At 44.5% G+C, this 25,848-nt stretch overlaps 1 protein-coding gene across 1 annotated transcript in view; it reads left to right on the top strand.

Annotated features, from left to right (window-relative positions):
* Window positions 1-16,138: 16,138 nt before the first annotated feature.
* pcgf5b (polycomb group ring finger 5b) overlaps window positions 16,139-25,848 on the top strand; it is a 182,903-nt gene continuing 173,193 nt past the window's right edge. Inside the window, 2 exon segments of the mRNA XM_087999271.1 lie at window positions 16,139-16,355; window positions 18,601-18,948. Coding sequence (XP_087855397.1) covers window positions 18,837-18,948 — 112 coding nt within the window. The 5' untranslated portion in view covers window positions 16,139-16,355; window positions 18,601-18,836.

Genomic DNA, 25,848 nt, shown 5'->3' with positions numbered 1-25,848 from the left:
TCATCTTCTGCCTGGGAACCCTCCAACCACAAGGGATGAACTCAGATTTCTCCAGTTTCCTCATTTCCCCTCCCCCCACCTTGTCTCAGTCAAATCCCTCAAACTCAGCACCGCCTTCCTAACCTGCAATCTTCTTCCTGACCTCTCTGCTCCCACCCCACTCCGGCCTATCACCCTCACCTTGACCTCCCTCCCTCGCAATTCCAACGCCCCTCCCCCAAGTCCCTCCTCCCTACCTTTTATCTTAGCCTGCTGGACACACTTTCCTCATTCCTGAAGAAGGGCTTATGCCCGAAACGTCGATTCTCCTGTTCCTTGGATGCTGCCTGACCTGCTGTGCTTTTCCAGCAACACATTTTCAGCTTTGATCTCCAGCATCTGCAGTCCTCACTTTCTCCTCACATTATTAATGAGGTACCATGTCGCTATGTCAGCACACTCATCCAATGCCAACTCAATGCTCCAAATCACCATAGGTGGAAGTAACTGTCAAAGCCGGGATATCCTGGACCATATTTAAAAGGTCCTTGTGCACCCAATCAAACACTGGCATTGGGAGCTGCCCTGCATAATTTGATTTACTTGATCTGGACATTAGGGGAAAATTGGTGCCCCACTTAATAGACAGGGAGAATCCTGGAGATCCTGGTGGCTGGGGTAGTGCAGAAGAAGGATCTATGTTTCCCTAGGACTGGCAGATGAGGCCTTGATACCAGAATCTGTAGCTGTAAAATTACGTTCTGCATTCTGTTCTATGAACCTGGAGTACCTGTGTTAGGTATGGTTCACCTGGTTAGCATGTAAGACAATATTTTTCACTGTATCTCAATACATATGATAATAATAAATCAAATCAAATCAAATCTTAGTACAATATTGTCATCCAGGTCAGTGCAGCCTCAACCAGCCAGAGGAAAGCTTAGCAGTGCCACAGAAGGTCAATGACCTTCTCCTCTCCATCAGTGTAAGTATCACCATCGGCTGCTTCACACTCACTATCTCTGCTCCAGCCCCCCCACCTTCCACCAAGCCTCATGCTCTACTACTCTCACTATTGCATGCAATATCCACCCTCCACCCATGCAACCCTGAAAACCATTAACATTGCATTCCCTCTGTGCTGCCTACTCACTCACTTGAGATACCACTTTTCCCCTGCCTGCATGAGTAGTAACTATTGTGCTATCCATTTCATCACATTCAATCCCTTTCTGCATCTCTTTATGAATCTGCTGTCCCTGCACTTGCTTTTCACAGAGTGTCTATTTCCGCTTTCTCTCCCTCTCTCTTTCAGACACATAGGTTTATCATTGTTCTCACTCAGTTAGGTGCTGGTCACTGTCTCAGTGTTCTCCCTCCCACAACTTGGCTGATTTGGAGGACCCATGACTCTTGAATTCTCTTCGCAGAGGCATTATTCCCTGATACCTCAGGCCCATAACAGCATCAGAGGGGGATCTGTAAACTCATGTACGTCCATCGTGGAAGGCATCTGCACTGTTGAAATGTGTACTTTCTTCCTTGTGGCAGCCTGGATTTCAGTGCTAGGTAAAATGCTGCTAACGGTGGGGCGGGGGGAATAGTCTCTTTTTTGGAATCTGTGTTATGATGCTATTACCAGGCAGTTTCCTCTCCTCTCCTTGACTGTGTTTTAAAACTGTGGCTGTTTGGTCTGGCCCCTCGTTGATCGGGCTGGGTTTTTCAGTCACTTCTGGATTGTTTGACTGGTGAAATTGAATTTTTCCCATTCTCAGTAATATTATTGAAAGGTTGCTGCTCACTCAGCAATATCTCTTGTCACTGGCACTGACTGCTCTGCTGTCCAAACAATTTCGGTGAAAGAATCCTGAGTGAGCATAATGAGATGGTGCTGCTCTTTCTTGTTCTTGAAATTTTATTCCTCTCGCAAACTTTGCTGAATTTTCTCTCTGATCTGTCTTCACTAATGACAGGAGTGTTTTTCCAGACCTGACAGTCCTGTGTAACCACAGATTTCACAATGGGTTATGAAATCCGCAGTCTCTTTTGAGATCTCTGGCCTACAGTCCACCGACTGAGCTCTGGCTGTACTTCTGACAGTGCTTAAATGTCCCCAGATATTCTTTCCAATACATCAGCCTGCTGAAGAGAATCTGGATAACTAGTCTTCTGTTGTGCGCTAGTAAATCAGCTACAATTGTGAAATGCTGTTAGTGCTCTAAGTATGTATGCTCAGCCAATTTGCTGGATGTTTGGTCTGGCCTTCCTCCAACACATTCTTGGCCATTCTTTCATTCTTATCGAATTTGGTTGAGGCTGCTTTGGCTTCTTGACCAATAGTTCTTTTTGGCCAAAATAAATGTTTCTTTTATACTATTATAGATAATCTCAACAGATTCATTTTTCTTTTGAGATTTGTGATGGGTCTAGGAGGCTCAGTGAAATTTCTTACCGGTTGCTTCCTGACCAGTAGGTTTGACTGTTTCATGAGCAATTATCCTCTTGGAACTAATGGAACATTTTTGGGCTTTGGAGGATACTGAGGCCCAATCAAGCATGCTAGCTCAAAAGTGACACGAGTTCACTGCGAGTTGTGTAAACAGTTTTAACTGTCTTAAGCTTACTCTGTAGTAATGTAACTTGTAGTTTTACTGTGTTCTTGACTGTTATTCCACAGATGCCACATAGTCCTCATTTCTATCAGCCATGACATTTTCAGCCACGGCAACTGGTCTGATCGAATTTTGACCTCGGCACAGAGTAAAGCTTGATTTAACAGGATGTCCACTGACTTTTAAACAATTTCTGTGAAACATTAGTTGTTGGGATTACAGCTTTCCCCTTTGAATGCCTCGGCTATCGGTTCTAAAGAAGATAGCTTGACATTATTGAATTAATTTCATGGTAACCTCTTCCTATTCTACAGCTCTACATTCATGTCCTACCTCTCCACTTGGTATTTAATTCTGAGATATTACTGTATCTTCAGAGTTGTTTCTCCAAGGTGTCTAATCTTGTGTTCTGTATGGACCATCGCTGACCTCGGCGCTTTGAGGAAATATTATGCATTTTTCCATTTCTTGTAAATTTTTGTTTTATACTGCTCCTGAAGCATTTTGAGATGTTTTATTAAAGGCACTGTTGTCATTCTTGTGTTTTGTTCTAACATCCTAACATCTTGCCCATGTGTGTCACGTTCACAGAAGTTTTTTAAATCCATTGTGGTTATTTGCTATCCAATCAGTCTACTCTTAATCATTAGCAAAGTGATGCAAGATGGCAGTGACATTACTATCAAATAGCACTCATTCATTAATAACCTGCTCTATTTGGTTTCTGTCAGAAACTTTTAGGCTCCAGAGGTCTATACAATATTTAGCTAACATGGACAAATCAGCAGAATTCATGAGCTGAGAATGACTGACCTTAATATTGAGGTAGCATTTGTCCAAATGTGGCCTCAAGGGGCCCGAGTAAAATTGAAGTCAATGGAAATGAGGAAGAAAACTCTGCACTGATTAGCATCAGCTGTAGCACCAAGTAAGATGGTTGTGGCTTTTGGAGGCTAAACATCTTAGTCTCAGGATATTTCTGCAGGAGTTCTTTAGTATAATGGCCTAGGTGCAACCACCTTCGGCTGTTTTATCAATGACCTTCCTTCCATCATAATATCAGAGGTGGGGATGCTCAGTGACAATTGCATGGTTTTCAGTGTCATTCATGTTTCCTCGGATACTGAAGATGATCATACCTGTCTATGTCAAGGTCTGGACAAAGTTCAATCTTGGGCTGATGAGTGACAGGTAATCATCATGCCATGCAGACTTTTCATCTGAGAGAGAATCTAAACATCTCATCCTGACATTCAACTACAATGTTCTATCGCCCACCATCAGCGTCACATATTTCTGTGGGCCAGAAATCAGCTAACCATGTAAATACTGTGGCTATGACAGTAGTCAGAAGATGGAAATTTTATGGCAAGTAACCTATCTTCTGATTCCCAAGGCCACTCACCATCTACAATGCACAAGTCAGAATGTAATGAAATATTTCCTATTTGATGGATCAGTGTAATTCCATCAATTTTCAAGAAAGCTCCCATCGTGCCAGGCACAACAGCCTGTTTGATCAGCATCTCATCCACCCCATTAAGCATTCACTGTCTTCACCACCAGAGCACGATGACTGCAGTGTCTACCATCTGTACTATTGTAAAAACTCCCTCAGATTTCTTTGAAAACATCGCATAACTTCAAAAGTTCGACTGCCTAGAACGACATGGATTGTTGGTTTATGGAAACACCAACACTTACAATTTATCCTCCAAACCACACACTACATTACTGTTCCTTCATCATCAGTGGGTCAAAACCATGGAATACTCCCCACACCCCCACCTTAACTGACAACACTGTGGAAATATCCCCACCACACAGACTACAATGGTTCAAGAAAACAGCCCACCACCATCTTCTTAATTAAGACTAACAATAAATGTCAGCATTGCTAATGTGGGTCACATCTCGTATTATGAATTAAAATAATTATTGTGATGAATGCATTGATGGCGACACCATCAGAAATCAATCCTGTCACTGTGGATTTGCCTACATTTCATTTTGGAAAAACCAATATTATAATATAAAGAATATATACTAGGTAGTTTATTAAATACCCAACAGTTTCATGAATTATCATAATAATGAAGTGTCATACACAGCACTAAGACTCCAGGAAATTCCATGTCCTTCACTTTAAGTTTTTAGAATGTGAAGGCAACTATAAAACCATCAAAACAAGGTCAAAGTGGATGGGAATTGAAACAACGAACCGGATTAACCAGTGACCATGGTGAATTTTGTTGTAAAACTATACCTTAATATTAAGTACTCAGTTACTCATTGATTTTCCCAGGTCGAAAGTGGCCATATAATTTTATGATAGCTCCATCACCAGCTGATATGTATTTATGAGTTATCCTTGTGATACTATAATTGATTTTTATTCTCAGTCACAAAGGTAAAGGTGCAATTAATCAACACTTTATTTGATTTTATACTTAAATTATATGAAGTTATTTTTGCTTACTCTCTCAGGCTATGGGTGCATTGGCAAGGCTAGCATTTATTACCATCCATAATTATCTTGGGATAGGCCCTTGAGACATTGCAGTCCACATAGTGAACAAGCTCCCACAAAGCTATTGATAAATGTTTCAGGATCTTGTCCCACCAACAATGAAAGAACAGTGATACAAAAAATAAACTACTGCAGATGCTGGAAATCTGAAATAAAAAGAGAAACTGTTGGAAATACTCCAACGTAAAGCTCAAAATACCCATGGCGGCACTTGGTGAATTCAGGCCAAAATTGGCAAATTGCCCATGAAAATACAACTATAGGCAGGCTAACCTGAGTAAAGTCAACACTTCCCCCTCAACTCCCCTGTAACTGGAACAGTCAGCATTTGAGAGGAGCTGTTGATCCAATCACTGGTAGGTTCTGTGTCTTGTGGTCAATGTAAACTCTAGCAAGAAGTAGCCAGTGGCTGAAATAGCAGTAAGAACAGTGCAATGAGAGAGTCTGTTGAAGCCAGAGCGGTGCTAGAACAAATGCAGTCTGAGGTTGGAGGAAGTGGAGCCAGAGTTTGAGCAGCAGCATGTCAGGCTGGTGAGACTGAAACCTGGGGAGTAAGGCTGGGGCTTGGGGGCAAGGGGAGTCTGCAAACAGGGGAGAGGAGCAGCAAAGACGTGAGCAGGATTGCAAAGGTAGACTGCAGTTTAAACATTTAAAAAAAGGAATTGTGTATTAAAAAAAGGAATGCCGCCATGGGTATTTTGAGCTTTACGTTGGAGTATTTCCAACAGTTTCTCTTTTTATTTCAGATTGATGTTTATTACTGTTTATAATAAACATCAATTAGAATTAGCACTGGAATTAGATTTTATTGTCATGTGTACTCAAGTATAGGAATACACAAGTACAGGGAAAAGTGTACAAAGTCGCCATGCTCTGGCACCATCTTGGTTATAAAGCCAGAGTTAAAAAAAACAAAAAAACTTTTAAAAAGGGCCAAAAGGTAATAAAACATCTAAAGTCGTATCTCTATAAAGATGTTTGGAATGCTCAGCCACCAATGCAGGCAGCTGGGTCTAGCCATGGCCTGGAGTCTAGGTCAACCTGCAAAACTCACATCGATTGCTGGGAGGAGCCTGCATGGATTTCTGGTAAAACCTTTGACAAGGTTCCACATGGTGGACTAATTAGTAAAGTTATATCACATGGGATTCAAGGAGAGTTTGGTAATGGATTCAAAATTGACTTGACAGTAGGAGACAGAAGATGGTGATGGAGGGCTGTTTCTTGGACTGGAGTCCTGTAACCAGCAGGGATCTGTACTGGGTCCACTTTTGTTTGTCATTTACATAAACGATTTGGATGAGAATTTAGGAGGCATGTTTAGTAAGTTTGCAGATGACACCAAAATTAGTGATATAGTGGACAATGACGAAGGTTCTACACTTATGTGAGGAACAAAAGGATGGCCAGAGTGAAGGTAGGGCTAGCCATAGAATGCTTCATCTTCCACCTCGGAACACTTCAACCCCAGGGCATCAATGTGGACTTTACCAGTTTCCTCATTTCCCCTCCGCCCACCTTACCCCAGTTCCAACCTTCCAGCTCAGCACTGTCCGCATGACCTGTCCTATCTGCCTATCTTCCTTTCCACCTATCCACTCCACTCTCCTCTCTGACCCATCACCTTCATCTCCACCCCCATTCACCCATTGTACTCTTTGCTACCTTCCCCCACCCTCCTCTCTGACCTATAACCTCCATCCCCACCCCCATTCACCTATTGTACTCTATGCTACTTTCCACCCACGCCCATTCCCCTCTCATTTATCTCTCCACCCTGCAGGCTCCCTGCCTCTATTCCTGATGAAGGGCTTTTGCCCGAAACGTCGATTTTCCTGTGCCTTGGATGCTGCCTGACCTGCTGTGCTTTTCCAGCACCACTCTAATCCAGACCCTGGTCAGGGATAGTGGAGGGAACTTGCACCTGGAGTTGGATGAGGTGGAGAGGTCCTTAATGAATACTATGCTTCAGTAGTCACTACTGAGCAGGATCTTGTCGTTTGTGAGGACAGTGTGAAACAGCCTGATACACTCAAACAGGTTGATGTTCTGAAGGAAGATGTGCTGGAAATTTTGAGAAATATTCCCTGGGGTGGGTGAGTCCAGAACTAGAGGGCATAGGTTTAGGGTGAGAAGGGAAAGATATAAAAGAGACCTAAGGGGAAACTTTTTCACTCAGAGGGTGGTACGTATATGGGATGAGCTGCCAGAAGAAGTAGTGGAGGCTAGTATAACTGCAACATTTAAAAGGCATTTGGAAGGGTATATGAATAGGAAGGGTTTGGAGGGATATGGGCCAGGTGCTGGCAGGTGCGACTGGATTGGGTTGGGATATCTGGTCGGCATGGATGGGTTAGACCGAAGGGTCTGTTTCCATGCTGTACATCTCTATGACTCTATGGCTGTATGAGGATAGATAAGTCCTCTGGGCCAGACGGGATATACCCAAGGTTACTATGGGAAGCAAGGGAAGCAATGATCTTTGCGTCCTCACTGTCCACTGGAGTAGTACCAGATGATTGGAGGCTGGTAAATGCTATTCCCTTGTTCAAAAAGGGAATAGGGATAATCCTGTGAATTACAGACCAGTCAGTCTTACATCGGTGGTGGGCAAATTATTGTAGAGGATTCTGACAGACAGGATTTATGATTATTTGGAAAGGCATAGCTTGATTCGAGATAGTTAGCATGGCTTTGTGAGGGACAGATCATGCCTCACGAGCCTTATTGAATTATTTGAGGATGTGACAAAATACATTGTTGAAGGTAGAGCAGTGAACGTGGTGTACATGAATTTTAGCAAGGTGTTTGATAATTTTCCACATGGTAGGCTCATTCAGAAAGTAAGGAGGAGGCATGGGATACAAGAAATTTGTTTATCTGGATACAGAATTGGCTGGCGCATGGAAGTTAAGCTTGGTGACCAGTAGTGTTCCACGGGGATCTGTTCTGGGACCTCTGCTCCTCGTGATTTTCATAAATGACTTGGATGAGGAAGTGGAAGGGTAGGTTAGTAAGTTTTCTGATAACATGAAGATTGGTGGAGTGGTGGGTAGAGTGGAGGGCTGTTGTAGATTGCAACGGGACATTGACACAATGCAGAACTGGGCTGATAAGTGGCAAATGGATTTCAACCTAGAAAAGTGTGAAATGATTCATTTTAGAAGGTCAAATTTGAATGCAGATAACAGGGTTAAAGGCAGGATTCTTGGCAGTGTGGAGGAATAGAGAGATCTTGGAATCCACATCCATAGATCCCTAAAAGTTGCCACCCCAGTTGATAGGGTTGTTAAGAAGGCGTATGGTGTGTTGGCTTTCATTAGCAGGGGGATTGAGTTTAGGAACTGCAAGGTTATGCTGCAGTTCTATGAAGCCATGGTTAGACCACACTTGGAATATGGTGTTCAGTTCTGGTCGCCTCATTATAGGAAGGATGTGGAAGCTTTAGAGAGGGTGAAGCAGAGATTTACCAGGATACTGCCTGGACTGGAGGGCATGTCTTATGAAGAAAGGTTGAGGGAGCTAGGGCTTTCCTCATTGGAGTGAAGAATGACGAGAAGTGACTTGATAGAGGTGTACAAGATGATAAGAGCCATAGATAGAGTGGATAGCCAGAGACTTTTCCCATGGTGGAAATGGCTATCATGAGGGGGCATAATTGGAGGAAGGTTAAGGGGAGATGTCAGAGGTAGGTTCTTTATACAGAGAGTGGTTGGTGCTTGGAATACACCTCCAGCAGTGGTAGTAGAGTCAGACACATTAAGGATATTTAAGCAACTCTTGGCTAGGTGCATAGATAAGCGAAATGAAGGGTATGTAGGTTAATTTCATCTTAGAGTAGGATAAAAGATTGGTACAACATCGAGGACTGAAGGACCTGTACTGTGCTGTACTGTTCTATGTTATCAAAGATTACAAAGGGATCTTAATCAATTAAGCCAATTGGCCGAGGAGAGGCAGATGGAGTTTAATTTGGATAAATGTGTGGTATTGCATTTTGGTAAACAAACAAGGGCAGGACTTATACAGTTAATGGCAGGATCCTAGGCAGTGTTGTCAAGCAAAGAGACCTTCAGGTTCAGGTACATAAATCTTTGAAAGTTGCGTCAAGGTAGGCAAGATGGTTAAGCACGCTTGCCTTCATTCTAAAGCCATTTGCGTACAGGAGTTGGGATGCCATGTTGAGGTTGTACAAGATGTTGGGGAGACCACATTTTGAGACCTGTGCACAGTTCCGGTTGCCCAGCTATAGGGAGGTTATTTTTAAATTGGAGTGGGTTCAAAAAAGATTTATCAGAATGTTGCTGGGACTGGAAGTTTTGAGTTATAAGGATAGGCTGGGACATTTTTCATTAGAGTGTAGGTGGTTGAAGAGTGACCTTATATAGGTTTGTAAAATCATGAAAGGCATAGCACAAGTCTTTTCCCGAGAGTGGGAAAGTTCAAAACTAGAACTCATATTTTTAAGAGGAGAAAGATTCAAAAGGGACCTGAGGGGCAAAGTTTTCACACAGAAGCTGGTTTGTATGTGGAATGAATGGCCGGAGGAAGTGGTAGATGCAGGTACAGTTACAACATTTAAAAGACATTTGGATAGGAACATGAACAGGAAAGGTTTAAAGGGATATGGACTAAATGCAGGCAAATGGGACTAGGTTAGTTTGGGAAACATTGGTCAGCATGGACGAGTTGGACTGAACAGTCTGGATCCTGTTGACTCTATGACTGCTGTGAATTACCTGATGTACATTGACCATGTAAGAGATGGCGTGCTGCGATCTCACATGTTAGCGGTAATGACATTTCCTATGTAGAAGCATGTGTCCTTCTTTTAAACGTTTGTTGTTTACTTATGCCTGTTATCTCATGCCAACTTAATTTAATAAGTGTTAGAAATTAATACTTGTGTTTTGTAGCTTTAAGTTTAATGAACTGGTGACAATTATTAAGGATATTGATGAATTCAATTAATTAGACTCCTGTGTACATTCAAATACCCCATACATCTGCACAAATAAAGAAGTTGATTTTACTATGAGATCACCTAATAAAGGAGTTAATGAGGATGCACCAATAGGTTCAAGAACAGCTTCTTCCCTGCTGTAATTAGACTGATGAATAGATTCTTTAATTTCAAAAAATGTTGATCTTGCTAATGTTAATCTTGCTTTGCGCACCTCCTGAACAGTGTAACCTATATGCCTCACTCTGTTTAAGCACCCTTTTGATCTCTGTGTCTTTGTTTGCTATGATCTGCATATAGTGCTCTCAAAACAAAGCTTTTCACTGTGCTTAGGTACATGTGGCTACAATAAATCAAATCAAATCAAATCAAATCAAATCAAATCAAATCAAATCAAGACTGAAACAGGAATTCCTGAAAACCAAAAACGCAGCCACAAAAATCAAAGAAGCATTGAGTAAATCTCTGGAGGAGCCTCTTGAAAATAAATTATTTTGACACCCTGCTCAGTAGATCTGACAGATTCTGTAATAATTCAAACAGGATTGATGAGCCAGATTTTCTCAATGACCAGACAGGCACTGTGCCAACATAGATAGAAATTTGACAAGGGGACACTGCAGAACATCCATTGTCGCACTCTTGTAAGGAATTGCTCAGAAAACTGAATTTACCATTGCACAATCCCTGCGTGTCTGGAACTCCCTGCAAATCTTCACTTAAGTTGGACACTTCAGATGGTTCTGATGAAATTAAATGAAATAGATACTCGGGAAGAGATCATTTTAACTCTTGTGATGACTTCAGGAAAATGGAGCTTGATTTCCAGCATGCTGTTGCAAAGAGGCATAACAAATTATCTAGTTGACCATATACTTACCTCACACAACCCCAACTCTACCTCCCAAAAACCCCTTACACCCACAGACCCACATATGATCTTATTCTCTATCTCACTCATCATTTGAGAAGTTCTGGTTTCATTTATCCAATCTTTTCCTCTTGTGGGAAAGTACCTCAACTGTATGTCATCTACTACCTCTCCAAAGGTAGCCCTTTGTTCCATTACAGTGTTTTTCTTGCCAAACTGTGAATCCAGTTTATTGGATTAGTGGAACCAACCAGACCCATTCTCACTTCACTGTAATTGGTTCTCCCCAAAATAATTATTTTGACTCCAGATTGCTCCTTGTCTTTTCTCATAGCTAACACAAAGTTTATAATGCTATGATCACTTTACCTACCTCATAGTAAATAGTAAAATAAATTGAACACCAATTTGCTATACACGGTCCATAACCCATTGAAATTCCTAGAGAAGTGCAAAACAGTCAATGCCAGATTGTTGCGTGGAGTAATTGTAGAGACATTGGGCATAATATTCAACAATGCCTCCTTTCTCATTATGATAGGAATACTAATCTAGTAAATTTGCCTGAATACACTTTATAAACTCTTCCCGCATATCATATCAGTTTCTTGCTGCATTCTGAGAATCTACACATGGGACAAGGCATCAGCAATGACATTGTTCTTTCCTGTAATGTGAGTGATTTTTTTTTCAGGTGAACAGACGACAAGGACATACTCCACGCAACAATCTGGCATTGACTGTTTTGCACTTCTCTAGGAATTTCAATGGGTTATGGACCGTGTATAGCAGATTGGTGTTCAATTTATTTTTAGATAAGCCTCTTGACACTTTCCTGTCCAGATCACATCTGCTGTGATTTTCTCTCTGTTGCTGAAAATAACCAGGTCATCCAGGTATACTAGAAAATTGCTGAGCCAGCTATTACCTGCTTTATCAGTGCCTGAAAAATTGTTGGGGTATTGTTATGGCCAAAAGACATGATCTTACTCTGACATAGACCTTCCTGGTTGACAAAGCCTGAGGTTGCTCTCAATCTAGGGAGGTCTTGGGGACTTACCATTCTGCACTTAAATGGTCAGTTTGTTGGAGTGGGCTAAATGGCCCATCATATTTGTGTACTCCTCAAAGCATAGATTTGGGATTAAACCTCGGCTGTATTTATTGTATTTATCCATCATGTGTAAATGAGAGCTGGTTTCCAGACCAGCACATGCAGGGATCTCCACCTGCTCTAGCTAGAGTCAATGACTTTGTTATCCAGCAAGGGCTGGATATCCTATCTGACCTGTGCCATTTTTCAGGCCTTAGCTAGTGGGGCTTTTGATTTACTGATGGAGATTCAACCAAGTACATGCCATGGACTCTTTCTGGGGTACAATCTGACTGATTTATTTAAATTACCTGAGCAGACTGGGGACATGCTCCCCACTGAACTTTGTTATCAGCAACACTTGAATTGCCTTTTGGATGGTTTTAGAGATCTTGCTTCCAGTGTAATGATTTCTCTAATTCAGCTACAGCAGGGAAGGCCTGGTCCCAGTTCTGGCCTATGTCCTTTGGACAAGCTGATTCACATTGGTTGGCTACTTTCATTGCATTACAATGTGGCTGTTGGACTAGATGAGGCCTCTCCTTATTAGGTTACTTGTACAGGAACTGCCCTGGTCCCTACTATAATCAGCAAGGAAGATATTTTCCAATTCAATTTGTGGCTCACTCCTTCATATCTTTTGATAGCTTCTTTCTTGACCCCTGATAATTTCCTGGCCTGATTTCAATCTCTTTAAAACCAGCTACCTTCCCCTGAGCCACTTGACGGGTAATCTTACACCTTGCAGGGTCTTTGATATTTTTCCAGCCTTCTGCAACCCTATACAGCTTTGCTGAAATGGTTAGACTTCTCTGGTCTGTTTGCTGGGGTCTATTCTTACTTCTTTTTGACTCCAAAGGCTCTTATTTGGACCTCTGAGTTCTAGGTTTTTTAAAAAAATTATCCCTACTAACTTAATTAAATCTTTTCTGGCCTTTTTAATTCCTGCAAGTCTTATCTGATCCCTGTTGTATTCTGACATAGTCTCCTTAACCTCCTATGGCTTTCACTTCATTTTTCCCATATCCACGGACTTTTTCATTCCTTCAAGCATGTTCAAGACCTCTTCAGCCCTTGTGAGCTGAACAGAATCTTTCTGGCTCCTTTCTGCTTTCCAGGCTCCTTAGACTGTTCTCGAAACTCTGGTCATATGTCTGGGACCCTACAAAGTCATTTCCCAGTCATACAGTTAAGTTCCTCTGTCTCATTTGTACCTCAGATTTCATCTCCAGCATCTTTCCAGCAGCCCATTTGCGCTCTTCTGTCTTCTGAAACTCTGGCCTTTTTTCTAGTTTTACCAAATATCTTTGACTGTCACAATCCTTCTGGGCCTGCATGGTAACATCAGCCACACCAGGACAAGAACCCAGGTTATTAGTAACACTCGGCATCGCAAATCAGCCATCCAGCCGACTAAGTAACCAACTAGAGTGTATGACACTCAGGTTAAACTCACTACCAGTTGTCTCTGTCTCATGAGAGGGCAGCACTACAGTTTCTGGGAAACCACAACTTTGCCTTTATTCTGGGCAGAATACCCCAATCTGACTCTTCCACCTGTTATGGATATGGACTGAAGCCCAAATGCTCAAGAAACATATGGAATAACTCTGGTCATTTTGCCTCACTCAGTACTTCCACTTGCACTATAAGAGCTCAATATTTTGACTATCCTCTGCTCTGAAAGCCTAATGTTTGACTCTTCATTTTCTACACACAATTTTCTTTAATGTTAAAATTAAGACAATTTGCTGTGCTACTTTTTTTCAAAAGAGAAAGTAATTTCAGCCATTAATATTTATTTTCCTTTGGTTTTGTGTAGCATTGAATTCAAACTTGTTTCTTAGATTTGGTCTCTAGTCAAATTTTGTGAATGTTAGTCATATACAGTTTGTATTAATGGATCAATCTTAGTTCTGTTTCCCAGTTTGGGGGTGAGGAGCATATCAGCCACGATTGAATGGCAGAGCAGACTCGTTGGCCAAATAGCCTAACTCTGCTCCAATATCTTATGAATTTATACATTTCTCTTTGGGAATAATGTGAGAGAGAATTTAATTATTTTATTACTCTTCCCTTCTGTCAGTGAGCAAAAATTATTTTTTTTGTTCTGTTCTTTTTGAAATGGGTTGCAGCATGCCTTCCCCGAACCCTCTGTTTGTGAAGTCTAGGTAAATTAACAACCTGCAGCAAACAAATTGTGGTTAAAGTCAAACTAAATTTGAGCATTAATTCACGTTATATCGTCTGAGTCTAGTGTCTGCTGAAGTTTTTTGCGATTGGCTAAACTTTTAGAATCCCTTTTCCTTGTGGTTGAAAGTGCAACAAATGAAGTTATTCAATTTTTCAGGCAACTATGAGATTTCTTTTGAGAACCATGTTTTGAAGATATTGAGAATAGAGATAGGTTCAGCTTGGCTTTGAATGTGATTATAATGTTAGCTGGCCTTAGATTCCTAGCAGACTAATATTATGAAACTAGATACCTATCAGATTGAAGACTTCAGAAAATGTACAGTTAAAAACATATTTTCACTGAGCAGGAATTTTGGACATATGAAGATTCCCAGATGAATCAATTTCAATTGGCTTCTAGTTCTAGTTAGAACCACATTTCCTTTTTATTACATCAGTGGTGAGTTGTTGGCACCACTTCAGGCATAATGATTTTGAATAGTTCGCCTTTGGACAGAACTGGCCGCAAAGCTATTTTGCATGTGGTGTTTTTGTGTTGTGGACAGCGAGGCCCAAACAATGCAGGATGGAGTATTTTGGGAGGATGATATCTTGAGTTTTATTCAGCTAACTGCTGATTATGTAATGTGACGTGTGATGACTGGCAGCCACATTTTAGCCCAACAAAGTTAATTTTTTAAAGTTTAAACAAGGGTTTTTAAAGTTTTTTTGGATAATTCATGACCCCTCTTCGTGTCCTGTGAACATAACAATACGATGTGGAGGTGCTGATGTTGGACTGGGGGTGGAAGTGATGTTATAGTCCAACAGGTTTATTTGAAATCACAAGCTTTTGGAGTGCTTCAGCTGACGAAGGGGCAACTCAGAATGCTGGCGATTTCAAATAAACCTGTTGGACTATAACAGGCGTCACTGGACCACTGACTATGTCAATATGAATTATTGATGAGGGCAATTGATTGAATTCCAAGTTCCGAGGACAATGTTGCAATGTGGGCAGTTCCATGAGGCCGTCGTCCTCTGGTTTCGTCGTCGACGTCACAACGCTTCCACTTCGTGGTGGGTGACGTCACATGTTCCAGGTTGCTACGGTGATTGCGTCACGTGTTGTGGAGGTTGCCGGGGCGATGATGTCATTGTCGGACCGTGCCGTTGCTATGCTGATGATGTCACAGATAGGGCTGATTCTCTCCCCCCCCCCCACCATTACCCTTCCCCCCCCCCCCCCCCACCACCCCCTCCTCACACAGGCAGAGCCGGCGGCCGGGCCCTCAGGTACAGTACCGGTGACCGGCACCCCAGAGCCCGCCCAGGCCTAGCCCGACTCTCATACTCACTCACACACACAGGGCCGCCAACTTTCTGACAGGATCCCGCTATTGGCGGGAAGGGGTAGGAGAAGGAACAGAACAGCGTGTTTGTTACGGGATGGGGGTGAAGATCAGAGGGAGAATCGGAGTGAACCCAGCCCCGGCAAGGGGTGGGGAAAGGAAAGGTGCCAGCCCAGCCACGAGGGTCCCACCGAGCAATGGGGGGGGGGGGGGGTGTGTGTGTGTGTGAGTGTGAGTTTGAAACCCCGATGAATGCGGGGATGCGATGGGGAGGGGGAGGGTGAGGGTCCTGGAGTTAGGGAGACCCCGGGGAGAGAGTGATGAGAGGGCCCCGGTGTTAGAGTGTCCCAGGGAGCGGGGCAGGGCCCCGGTCCCGGTTCGAAGCGAGCGCCCTAGTTAGTGTCCAATGAGCGCGGCTCGGCGCTGGAATGGCCGGGCGGCGCGTAAACAAGCGCAGAGCCGCCTCCTCCCCCCACCCCACCCCACCCCCCCGTCTCTCTCTCCCTCTCCCCCCTCCCTCTCGGTATTTCCGCGATCTCACTCCTGCTTCTTACAGGGCAGCAAGTGCTGAGTGCCATTCACCCACTGACAAAACTTGTCCCTTTCCCCTCTCGCTCTTCAACACCACCTCCCCCCTGGGTGTTTATTCATTTCTTGCTTTTTTTTTGAGACATCATCCGGCCGCGGTTCCCATCCAACACCACAACCCCCCCCCCCCCAAAATTTTTTTTCATAAAACTCTAGCCCTCTTGTAATCACTATGGCCTCATGAAAAAAAAGGTAAGCAACGCAGTCGCCAAAAAGAAAGAAAAAAAAATGCCTCACTGAGGTATGGGGGGGGGAGGGGGGACGATGTGGTGACTGAGTGGAGCTGGCTCTTGTCTCCAGTCCCTGTAAAGTTTGTTTAGGATGCGATCATGTGTCAGGATCAAGTTGCCCCGGTAGGTAGACGCCGAGCGACCTTGCCGTAATTGTTAGTGCAGCAGCAGCCTTGAAGTTAAAGGTGCCCGGGTAGCTCTGAAATAACTAATGCGCCACACACACACTCTCTCTCTCTCACACACACACACAAAACTGTGCTGGAAACTTCTAGGGCTTTTTAAAAAAAATCTATGGAGACTGAGGGAGAGAGGGGAGTTTGGTGGAGAACAGGCTGGGGTTTGGACCCTCCTCATACATTCACCCAGCACCTCTTTCTGTCTCTTCTACCGGGTCCGGTGGAAGAGAAGCGACTTTCCCAGTTGGATTGCGGCTCCGACTCGGGAGCAGATCTGTTTTCCTCTCCCTCCCTCTCTCTCTCTCGCAGCCTGACGCAAATAGTGACGCTGGTGGCTTCCTGATGAGAGACAGACACGACACAGGGCGCTCGGTACCGCTCAGTGTTACAGTAGAAAGCGGACTTTCGCTTTCCCCTTGACTCGCTTCACGCTACATCATGCTGCTGCGCAGTTGCTTTTTTCAAAAAAATCCCAGGGAGGGAGGGAGGCAATCGGTCCATCTCCATTATTGCGAGATACAAGTGGTGAGATGAGTTTGTTTGTGGATATAAGCTGTATTCACCCCAGGGATAGAATTCGGTGCGTAGTGTGTCAGCTGATTTATTTATATATATAATATAGAGGGAGAGGGACAGCATTGCCTGGACTGTATAGTGAAATTGGAACAGCTTCATAAGTAAGTGCAGTGCGCTCCACACTAAATCCACGCACACACCTGCGCACATAATAACTACAGCACACCGAGTCAAACTGACAGGGCTCCACGTGTTCAGCTTTCACAGCGTACCCATCAATTTGCTGTTCGGCAAAGAAGGCAAGAGCGCCTCTTTGAACAGAGGATACCCGATTGGTGGCCAGCATTGCGATACGGCCTACTTTTACACAAGGCTGCATCTTCCACCCTTCGCTGCGTGACGATGCACAAGTAGCATTCATGGGAGGGCTTCATGTGCGTTGCTTGGAAGTTGTGGGGCAGTACGGGGAAAACGGCATTTTGTAACGTTTTATAATGCAGCGGATTCCGTCACTCTATGTAGGAATTTAAAGTTTCAAAGAACAGAATTATTGGTGAAATTCTTTTAGAAAAATCAGCATTGTAACACAAATAATTTTGGAAATCTAGACAAATAGTTGAAACATTTACTCTCAAACTCCCAGTTTTTTCACCAATGTGTGTGTCACATGTACCCAGTTTATGAGTAGGATTTATGGATTCCTTAAAGTAACCAAGTTTAATTTAAAGGAGAAATGCCATTGAATCAAATAATGGTTAAATTTGCGATATTTTACAAGTTTTTTTACCCTAGATGTGTAAATTTGAGATGTACAAGTTCAATGCAACAACCTGTATTGTTACCTGGTTACCAAAATGACTTGTGGTTTGATGGTTTCATGGCATGAAGCTCTGGTTTTACCATAAGTTAAGCCTGGCTGAAAATTTCCTAATGAGATAATGATATCACTTCAACTGATATTTTAATATTATTTTCAATTAATTTTGTTTCTGGTAGACCATTTATGCAAATTATTTTATTTCTACAAATGTTATTTTTAATTTGGATTGAATCTGATCCAAATTAATTAAAAATTAAACATTATTTGCAATAATCTTTCACAACGCTCGAAAACATTTACATCATTCTGGAGCATTCTTTCACTTGGATATTATTTTTGTTGGTGTCAGTAACTAAACATCTTAAACTGAAAGGTGTGTGTTTATGACAGAATGGGATTTAAATTTGCTTTGTGACGAAATAAGAGATTTGTAAATTTAAACCATACCCCTATCCCAAAACCAAAACACCAAATGCAAATTTCAGTTTGTTGATGTTAGTTACTTTGATGCAATCATGAAAGTGTACTTTTTATTTTGTGTTTTAAAATGTTCGTTGCTTCATGAACAACTTAAACTTCAAAGAAACATTTTAAATAAGTAAATTGATAGTTTTACAGCACTGCAATAGCCAATCACTGCACTGTTTTCAGCTATAATGTACAGTTAACATCTTTATCTTGTAATGCTATAGGTTTTGGACACTTTATACAATACAGAAGAAGAGAAAAGCATAACCTTGATCCTTGACTAAAGGACAATGTACTCCTGGAGAAGTTGATTTGCTTCAAATTTGTTTCAACAAATTTCTCAGACAGATGCCTGGAGCAGTGCAGCTGTGCCGAGCAGCACAGCAGGTCCTTTAAGCATAGAGCCACCTGTCAACTCTGGCCTGATTTTCCTGTTCTTTTACTATTACCTTGTTCAACAATGGCTACACAAAGGAAATACCTAGTGAGAGAATTTAATGCCTTCATCACTTGTTACATCTGCAAGGGCTATCTAATCAAGCCAACTACAGTGACTGAGTGTCTACACACTTGTAAGTAATGCTGCAAGAACCATGATTTATGTTTCAGAGTGATAGTCTGGGAGTATTGCAACAGGCTCGGTAAACAGTTCATCGTCAATTCTTGCATATGAGGAAAGAAATGAAAATACCATGTTGAAACGACTGCATTTTGGAATATTGACAGTAACAAAAAAAGTTTAAAAGAAGTTGGTGGTAGTAAGTGGAGATAATTTCTTCCAACTGTTGCTGCTTTTCTATTAATAGGAATGAACTTTAGAATTGAATGATTCTATTTCTGTCACGGTTGCTTGGTTGATGGGCTTCCACTGTATTGTACAAATTAATCTTTTTAGAATAAAAAAGTATGCTATTGGTAGTTAATGGACAGTAGGAAGTTTCCACCTCTCATCCAGCTCCTGTTTGAAGGACTTCTTGGATGTCTTTTACTTATGCTAATATTCCAAATTTTTCATTTGGTTGTATGTATTAGCTATCACTTTGGATCCTAGTCTTTAAGCAGTATTTTTGAACTGAATCCCAGTTCTATGTCTCCTCTCCCCAAGTCATCTATGTTTCCAATAACATTCCCTAATTGGGTTTCACCCCATTTGACATGTCAGTTGACCTTATCTCCTCCAGAATGTCAAGGATTAAGCATCATCCTAGATGACATACTTTTTATCCCTTGGTTTTCTTTTTACAATATCAATTCTGCCTGCTGCTGTCTCTTTCAGAATAGATATTTCAGGTGCTTCATGATCTGAACTTGTTGATCATGTTGTTCACTTTCCATTTTGACAATCAAACTCTGATCATGTTGCTACTGCTTGCCTGAATGACTAGCCAGAACACTCATTTCCTTTGAACAATGCCCATGTTATCCTCCAGATTGTTGAGGATCAATGTAATGTTACCATGGCTGTGACAGCTGATCCATTGCGGTAAGTCCTGCCTGTCCTGCTCCCCCCCCCCCCAAGGAGTCTATTGTGCCAACCTATACCTTACATCCATGTTTTCCTGAAGTTGCTATTTCTTGCTCTGATTGCCACATCTTGTCATGACCCCTATTCTTGTAACTTTCCCTCCTTTGTGCACTACCCCCCTATTCCTTTTTGGTGTCCTTCACATCCATCTTCATTGTTTACAACACTTATAAGGGATCTCCCTGCATTTCTGTTTCACAGTCATAGAATTATTACAGTATTAAAGGAGGCTGTTGGGCTCTTTATTGCTGCACCAGCTCTTTTCTGAATGAACATTAGCACCATCCCCTTATCTTTTCACATAATCCTGAATATTGTTTATGTTGAAATGATAATCTAATGCTTTTTTGAATGTCTCAGTTGAATCCTTCTCCACTGTCGTACTAGGCTGTGCATTCCAGACCCTAACTACTGACTGTGGAAAAGACTTTCTCACGGTCACATTTGCTTCCTTTGCATATTTCCTTATATCTTTGTGCACTCATTCTTAATACTTTCATGAGGAGGAATAGTTTTTCCCTATCTACTTTGTTCAGATCTGTCATGATTGTGGAAACATATTAAACCTTCTCTTATCTTTCTCTTCAATAATAATAGTCCCACCTTTGCTAATCTCCCTTCATAACTGAAGTTTCTCACCCCAAAAACATCCTTGTAAACGTGTTCTGTGTTCTTTCCAATGCTTTCACATCCTTCTAGAACTGAGATTTAACAACTGGTCTTAGATAAGTGCAGCATAACCATCTTGCTCCTTTATATCTCTATTAATAAAACTTAGGGTATTGTGTGCTCCATTAACTATTTACTGTATCTACCCTGCCACGTTTAGTGACTTAGACATACATACACCACCCAAATCTGTCTGCTGCTACATACCTTTTAAGATAGCACCCTGTATTTTGTAGTGTATCTCCATGTTCTTTCTAATAAAATGTATCACCTCCCACATCTCTGCATTGAACTTCATCTGCACACTAAGATCTCAATAATTAATGCCAACCCCTAGGTAATTGCTACAAGCCTCCTTCCAGACTGAAAAATATCTATTAACCAGTACTATTTATTTCCAATCCTTCAGTCAGTTTTGTATCTACGTTACAACTGTTTTATATATTCCACAAGCTATAACTTTTCTCTCTAGTCGGATCTGTGGTACTGTATTGAAAATCTCTTGGAAGTCCATGTACACCTTAACAGCAATGTTGTTCTTTTTAACTCTCACTGTAACTTCTTCAAAAAAGCTCTTAACAACTTAGTCAAACACAAATTTTCTTTAAATCCATACTATCTTTTTATAATTGTCATTTTTCCACATGACTATTAACTCTATTCCAAATAATTGTTTCAAGAATTTTTCCCACCACCAAAGATAAACTGATTGGACTGTAATCGCTGGTCTTATCCTTCTACTTTTCCTGAACAAAGGTGTTAAGTTTGTATTTGTTCAACCTCTGACACCATTCCTGAATCGACAGAAGATTCAAAGATTATTGCCAGTGCCTGTACAATTTCCACTCTCACTTTCTTCAACATTCTTGCATGTATCTCATCTGATTCTGGGATTGTTTGTCCCACCTTGTTCTTTTGAGGGTGTTCAGAATAACATTGAATATCTGAATGAGACAGGCAGTGAGTAATTTTGTTCGGATAACTGATTGTTTGGATAACTGATCAGGGTTCCCATGGTGGAGGCAATAGCAAGAACTGGGTCCTGTGGCGGCGGCAATAGCAGGAACAGGGTCCCCATGATGGGAGGCAACAGCAGGAGCAGGGGCCGCATGGTGGGAGGCAACAACAGGAGCAGGGGCCGCATGGTGGGAGGCAACAGCAGGAACAGGGTCCCCATGGTGGGAGGCAACAGCAGGAACAGGATCCTGCGGTGGGAGGCAATAGCAGGAACACGCTCCCGTGGAGGGAGGCAATAGTAGGATCAGGGTTCCCATGGTGAGTGGCAATAGAAGGATCAGGGTTCCTGTGGTGGGTGCCAATAGCAGGAACACGCTCCCCTGGTGGTGGCAATAGCAGGATCAGGGTCCCCGTGGTGGGAGGCAAGAGCAGGAATAGGGTCCCCATGGTGGGAGGCAACAGCAGGAACAGGGTCCCATGGTGGGAGGCAATAGCAGGAACAGGGTTCCCGTGGTAGGAGGCAACAGCAGGAACAGGGTCCCCATGGTGGGAGGCAATAGCAGGAACAGGGTCCCATGGTGGGAGGCAACAGCAGGAACAGGGTCCCCATGGTGGGAGGCAATAGCAGGATCAGGGTCCCCGTGGTGGGAGGCAATAGCAGGAACAGGGTCCCCATTTTGGGAGGCAACAGCAGGAACAGGGTCCCCATGGTGGGAGGCAATAGCAGGAACAGGGTCCCCATGGTGGGAGGCAATAGCAGGAACAGGGTCCCTGTGGTGGGAGGCAATAGCAGGAACAGGGTCCGCATGGTGGGAGGCAATAGCAGGAATAGGGTCCCTGTGGTGGGAGGCACTAGCAGGACCAGGGTCCCTGTGGTGGGAGGCAATAGCAGGAACAGGGTCCAATGGTGGTGGCAATAGCAGGAACAGGGTTCCCGTGGCAGCAGCAGTAGCAGGAACAGGGTTCCCGTGGCAGCAGCAATAGCAGGATCAGGGTTCCCATGGTGGGAGGCAACAGCAGGAACAGGGTCCCATGGTGGTGGCAATAGCAGGAACAGGGTTCCCGTGGCAGCAGCAGTAGCAGGAACAGGGTTCCCGTGGCAGCAGCAATAGCAGGAACAGGGTCCTGTGGTGGGAGGCAATAGCAGGAACAAGGTTCCCCTGGTGGTGGCAATAGCAGGAATAGGGTTCCTGGGTGGGAGGCAACAGCAGGAAGAAGGTTCCCATGGTGGGAGCATGGTGGGCGATAGCAAAAGCAGGAGCAGGGTCCCGAGGTGGGAGGCAATAGCAGGAACAGGGTCCCATGGTGGGAGGCAATAGCAGGAACAGGGTCCCATGGTGGGAGGCAATAGCAGGAACAGGGTTCACATGGTGGCAGCAATAGCAGGTACAGGGTTCCTGTGGTGGGAGGCAATAGCAGGAACAGGGTTCACATGGTGGCAGCAGTAGCAGGAACAGGGTTCACATGGTGGCAGCAATAGCAGGAACAGGGTTCCTGTGGCGGGAGGCAATAGCAGGAACAGGGTTCACATGGTGGCAGCAATAGCAGGAACAGGATTCCTGTGGTGGGAGGCAATAGCAGGAACAGAGTTCACATGGTGGCAGCAGTAGCAGGAACAGGTTTCCTGTGGTGGGAGGCAATAGCAGGAACAGGGTTCCCATGGTGGTGGCAATAGCACGAACATGGTCCCGTGGTGGTGGCAATAGCAGGATCAGGGTTCCCGTGGTGGGTGGCAATAGCAGGAACAGGGTCCCATGGTGGTGGCAATAGCAGGAACAGGGTTCCCGTGGCAGTAGCAGGAACATGGTTCCCGTGGCAGCAGCAATAGCAGGAACAGGGTCCTGTGGTTGGAGGCAATAGCAGGTACAAGGTTCCTGTGGTGGTGGCAAGAGCAGGAATAGGGTTCCTGGGTGGGAGGCAACAGCAGGAAGAAGGTTCCCGTGGCGATAGCAAAAGCAGGAGCAGGGTCCCGAGGTGGGAGGCAATAGCAGGAACAGGGTCCCATGGTGGGAGGCAATAGCAGGAACAGGGTTCACATGGTGGCAGCAATAGCAGGTACAGGGTTCCTGTGGTGGGAGGCAATAGCAGGAACAGGGTTCACATGGTGGCAGCAATAGCAGGAACAGGGTTCACATGGTGGCAGCAATAGCAGGGACAGGATTCCTGTGGTGGCGGCAATAGCAGGAACAGGGTTCCCATGGTGGCAGTAATAGCAGGAACAGGATTCCTGTGGTGGGAGGCAATAGCAGGAACAGGGTCCACATGGTGGCAGCAGTAGCAGGAACAGGTTTCCTGTGGTGGGAGGCAATAGCAGGAACAGGGTTCCCATGGTGGTGGCAATAGCACGAACAGGGTCCCGTGGTGGGTGGCAATAGCAGGATCAGGGTTCCCGTGGTGGGTGGCAATAGCAGGAACAGGGTTCCCGTGGTGGGTGGCAATAGCAGGAACATGGTTCCTGTGGTGGTGGCAATAGCAGGAACATGGTTCCTGTGGTGGTGGCAGTAGCAGGATCAGGGTTCCCGTGGTGGGTGGCAATAGCAGGAACATGGTTCCTGTGGTGGTGGCAATAGCAGGAACAGGGTTCCCGTGGTGGTGGCAATAGCAGGAACAGGGTTCACATGGTGGCAGCAATAGCAGGGACAGGATTCCTGTGGTGGCGGCAATAGCAGGAACAGGGTTCCCATGGTGGCAGCAATAGCAGGAACAGGGTTCCTGTGGCGGGAGGCAATAGCAGGAACAGGGTTCACATGGTGGCAGTAATAGCAGGAACAGGATTCCTGTGGTGGGAGGCAATAGCAGGAACAGGGTCCACATGGTGGCAGCAGTAGCAGGAACAGGTTTCCTGTGGTGGGAGGCAATAGCAGGAACAGGGTTCCCATGGTGGTGGCAATAGCACGAACAGGGTCCCGTGGTGGGTGGCAATAGCAGGATCAGGGTTCCCGTGGTGGGTGGCAATAGCAGGAACAGGGTTCCCGTGGTGGGTGGCAATAGCAGGAACATGGTTCCTGTGGTGGTGGCAATAGCAGGAACATGGTTCCTGTGGTGGTGGCAGTAGCAGGATCAGGGTTCCCGTGGTGGGTGGCAATAGCAGGAACATGGTTCCTGTGGTGGTGGCAATAGCAGGAACAGGGTTCCCGTGGTGGTGGCAATAGCAGGAACAGGGTTCACATGGTGGCAGCAATAGCAGGGACAGGATTCCTGTGGTGGCGGCAATAGCAGGAACAGGGTTCCCATGGTGGCAGCAATAGCAGGAACAGGGTTCCTGTGGCGGGAGGCAATAGCAGGAACAGGGTTCACATGGTGGCAGTAATAGCAGGAACAGGATTCCTGTGGTGGGAGGCAATAGCAGGAACAGGGTCCACATGGTGGCAGCAGTAGCAGGAACAGGTTTCCTGTGGTGGGAGGCAATAGCAGGAACAGGGTTCCCATGGTGGTGGCAATAGCACGAACAGGGTCCCGTGGTGGGTGGCAATAGCAGGATCAGGGTTCCCGTGGTGGGTGGCAATAGCAGGAACAGGGTTCCCGTGGTGGGTGGCAATAGCAGGAACATGGTTCCTGTGGTGGTGGCAATAGCAGGAACATGGTTCCTGTGGTGGTGGCAGTAGCAGGATCAGGGTTCCCGTGGTGGGTGGCAATAGCAGGAACATGGTTCCTGTGGTGGTGGCAATAGCAGGAACAGGGTTCCCGTGGTGGTGGCAATAGCAGGAACAGGGTTCACATGGTGGCAGCAATAGCAGGGACAGGATTCCTGTGGTGGCGGCAATAGCAGGAACAGGGTTCCCATGGTGGCAGCAATAGCAGGAACAGGGTTCCTGTGGCGGGAGGCAATAGCAGGAACAGGGTTCACATGGTGGCAGTAATAGCAGGAACAGGATTCCTGTGGTGGGAGGCAATAGCAGGAACAGGGTCCACATGGTGGCAGCAGTAGCAGGAACAGGTTTCCTGTGGTGGGAGGCAATAGCAGGAACAGGGTTCCCATGGTGGTGGCAATAGCACGAACAGGGTCCCGTGGTGGGTGGCAATAGCAGGATCAGGGTTCCCGTGGTGGGTGGCAATAGCAGGAACAGGGTTCCCGTGGTGGGTGGCAATAGCAGGAACATGGTTCCTGTGGTGGTGGCAATAGCAGGAACATGGTTCCTGTGGTGGTGGCAGTAGCAGGATCAGGGTTCCCGTGGTGGGTGGCAATAGCAGGAACATGGTTCCTGTGGTGGGTGCCAATAGCAGGAATAGGGTTCCTGTGGTGGGAGGCAACAGCAGGAAGAAGGTTCCCGTGGCGATAGCAAAAGCAGGAGCAGGGTCCCGAGGTGGGAGGCAATAGCAG

The sequence above is a fragment of the Chiloscyllium plagiosum genome, unplaced genomic scaffold (assembly GCF_037043375.1).
Source record: "Chiloscyllium plagiosum isolate Xiang-an unplaced genomic scaffold, Cpla_swu_hap1 HiC_scaffold_22, whole genome shotgun sequence".
Lineage (NCBI taxonomy): Eukaryota > Metazoa > Chordata > Chondrichthyes > Orectolobiformes > Hemiscylliidae > Chiloscyllium > Chiloscyllium plagiosum.
The sequence above is the reverse complement of the archived record's forward strand: the minus strand, read 5'-3'. Positions and strand labels throughout refer to the sequence as shown.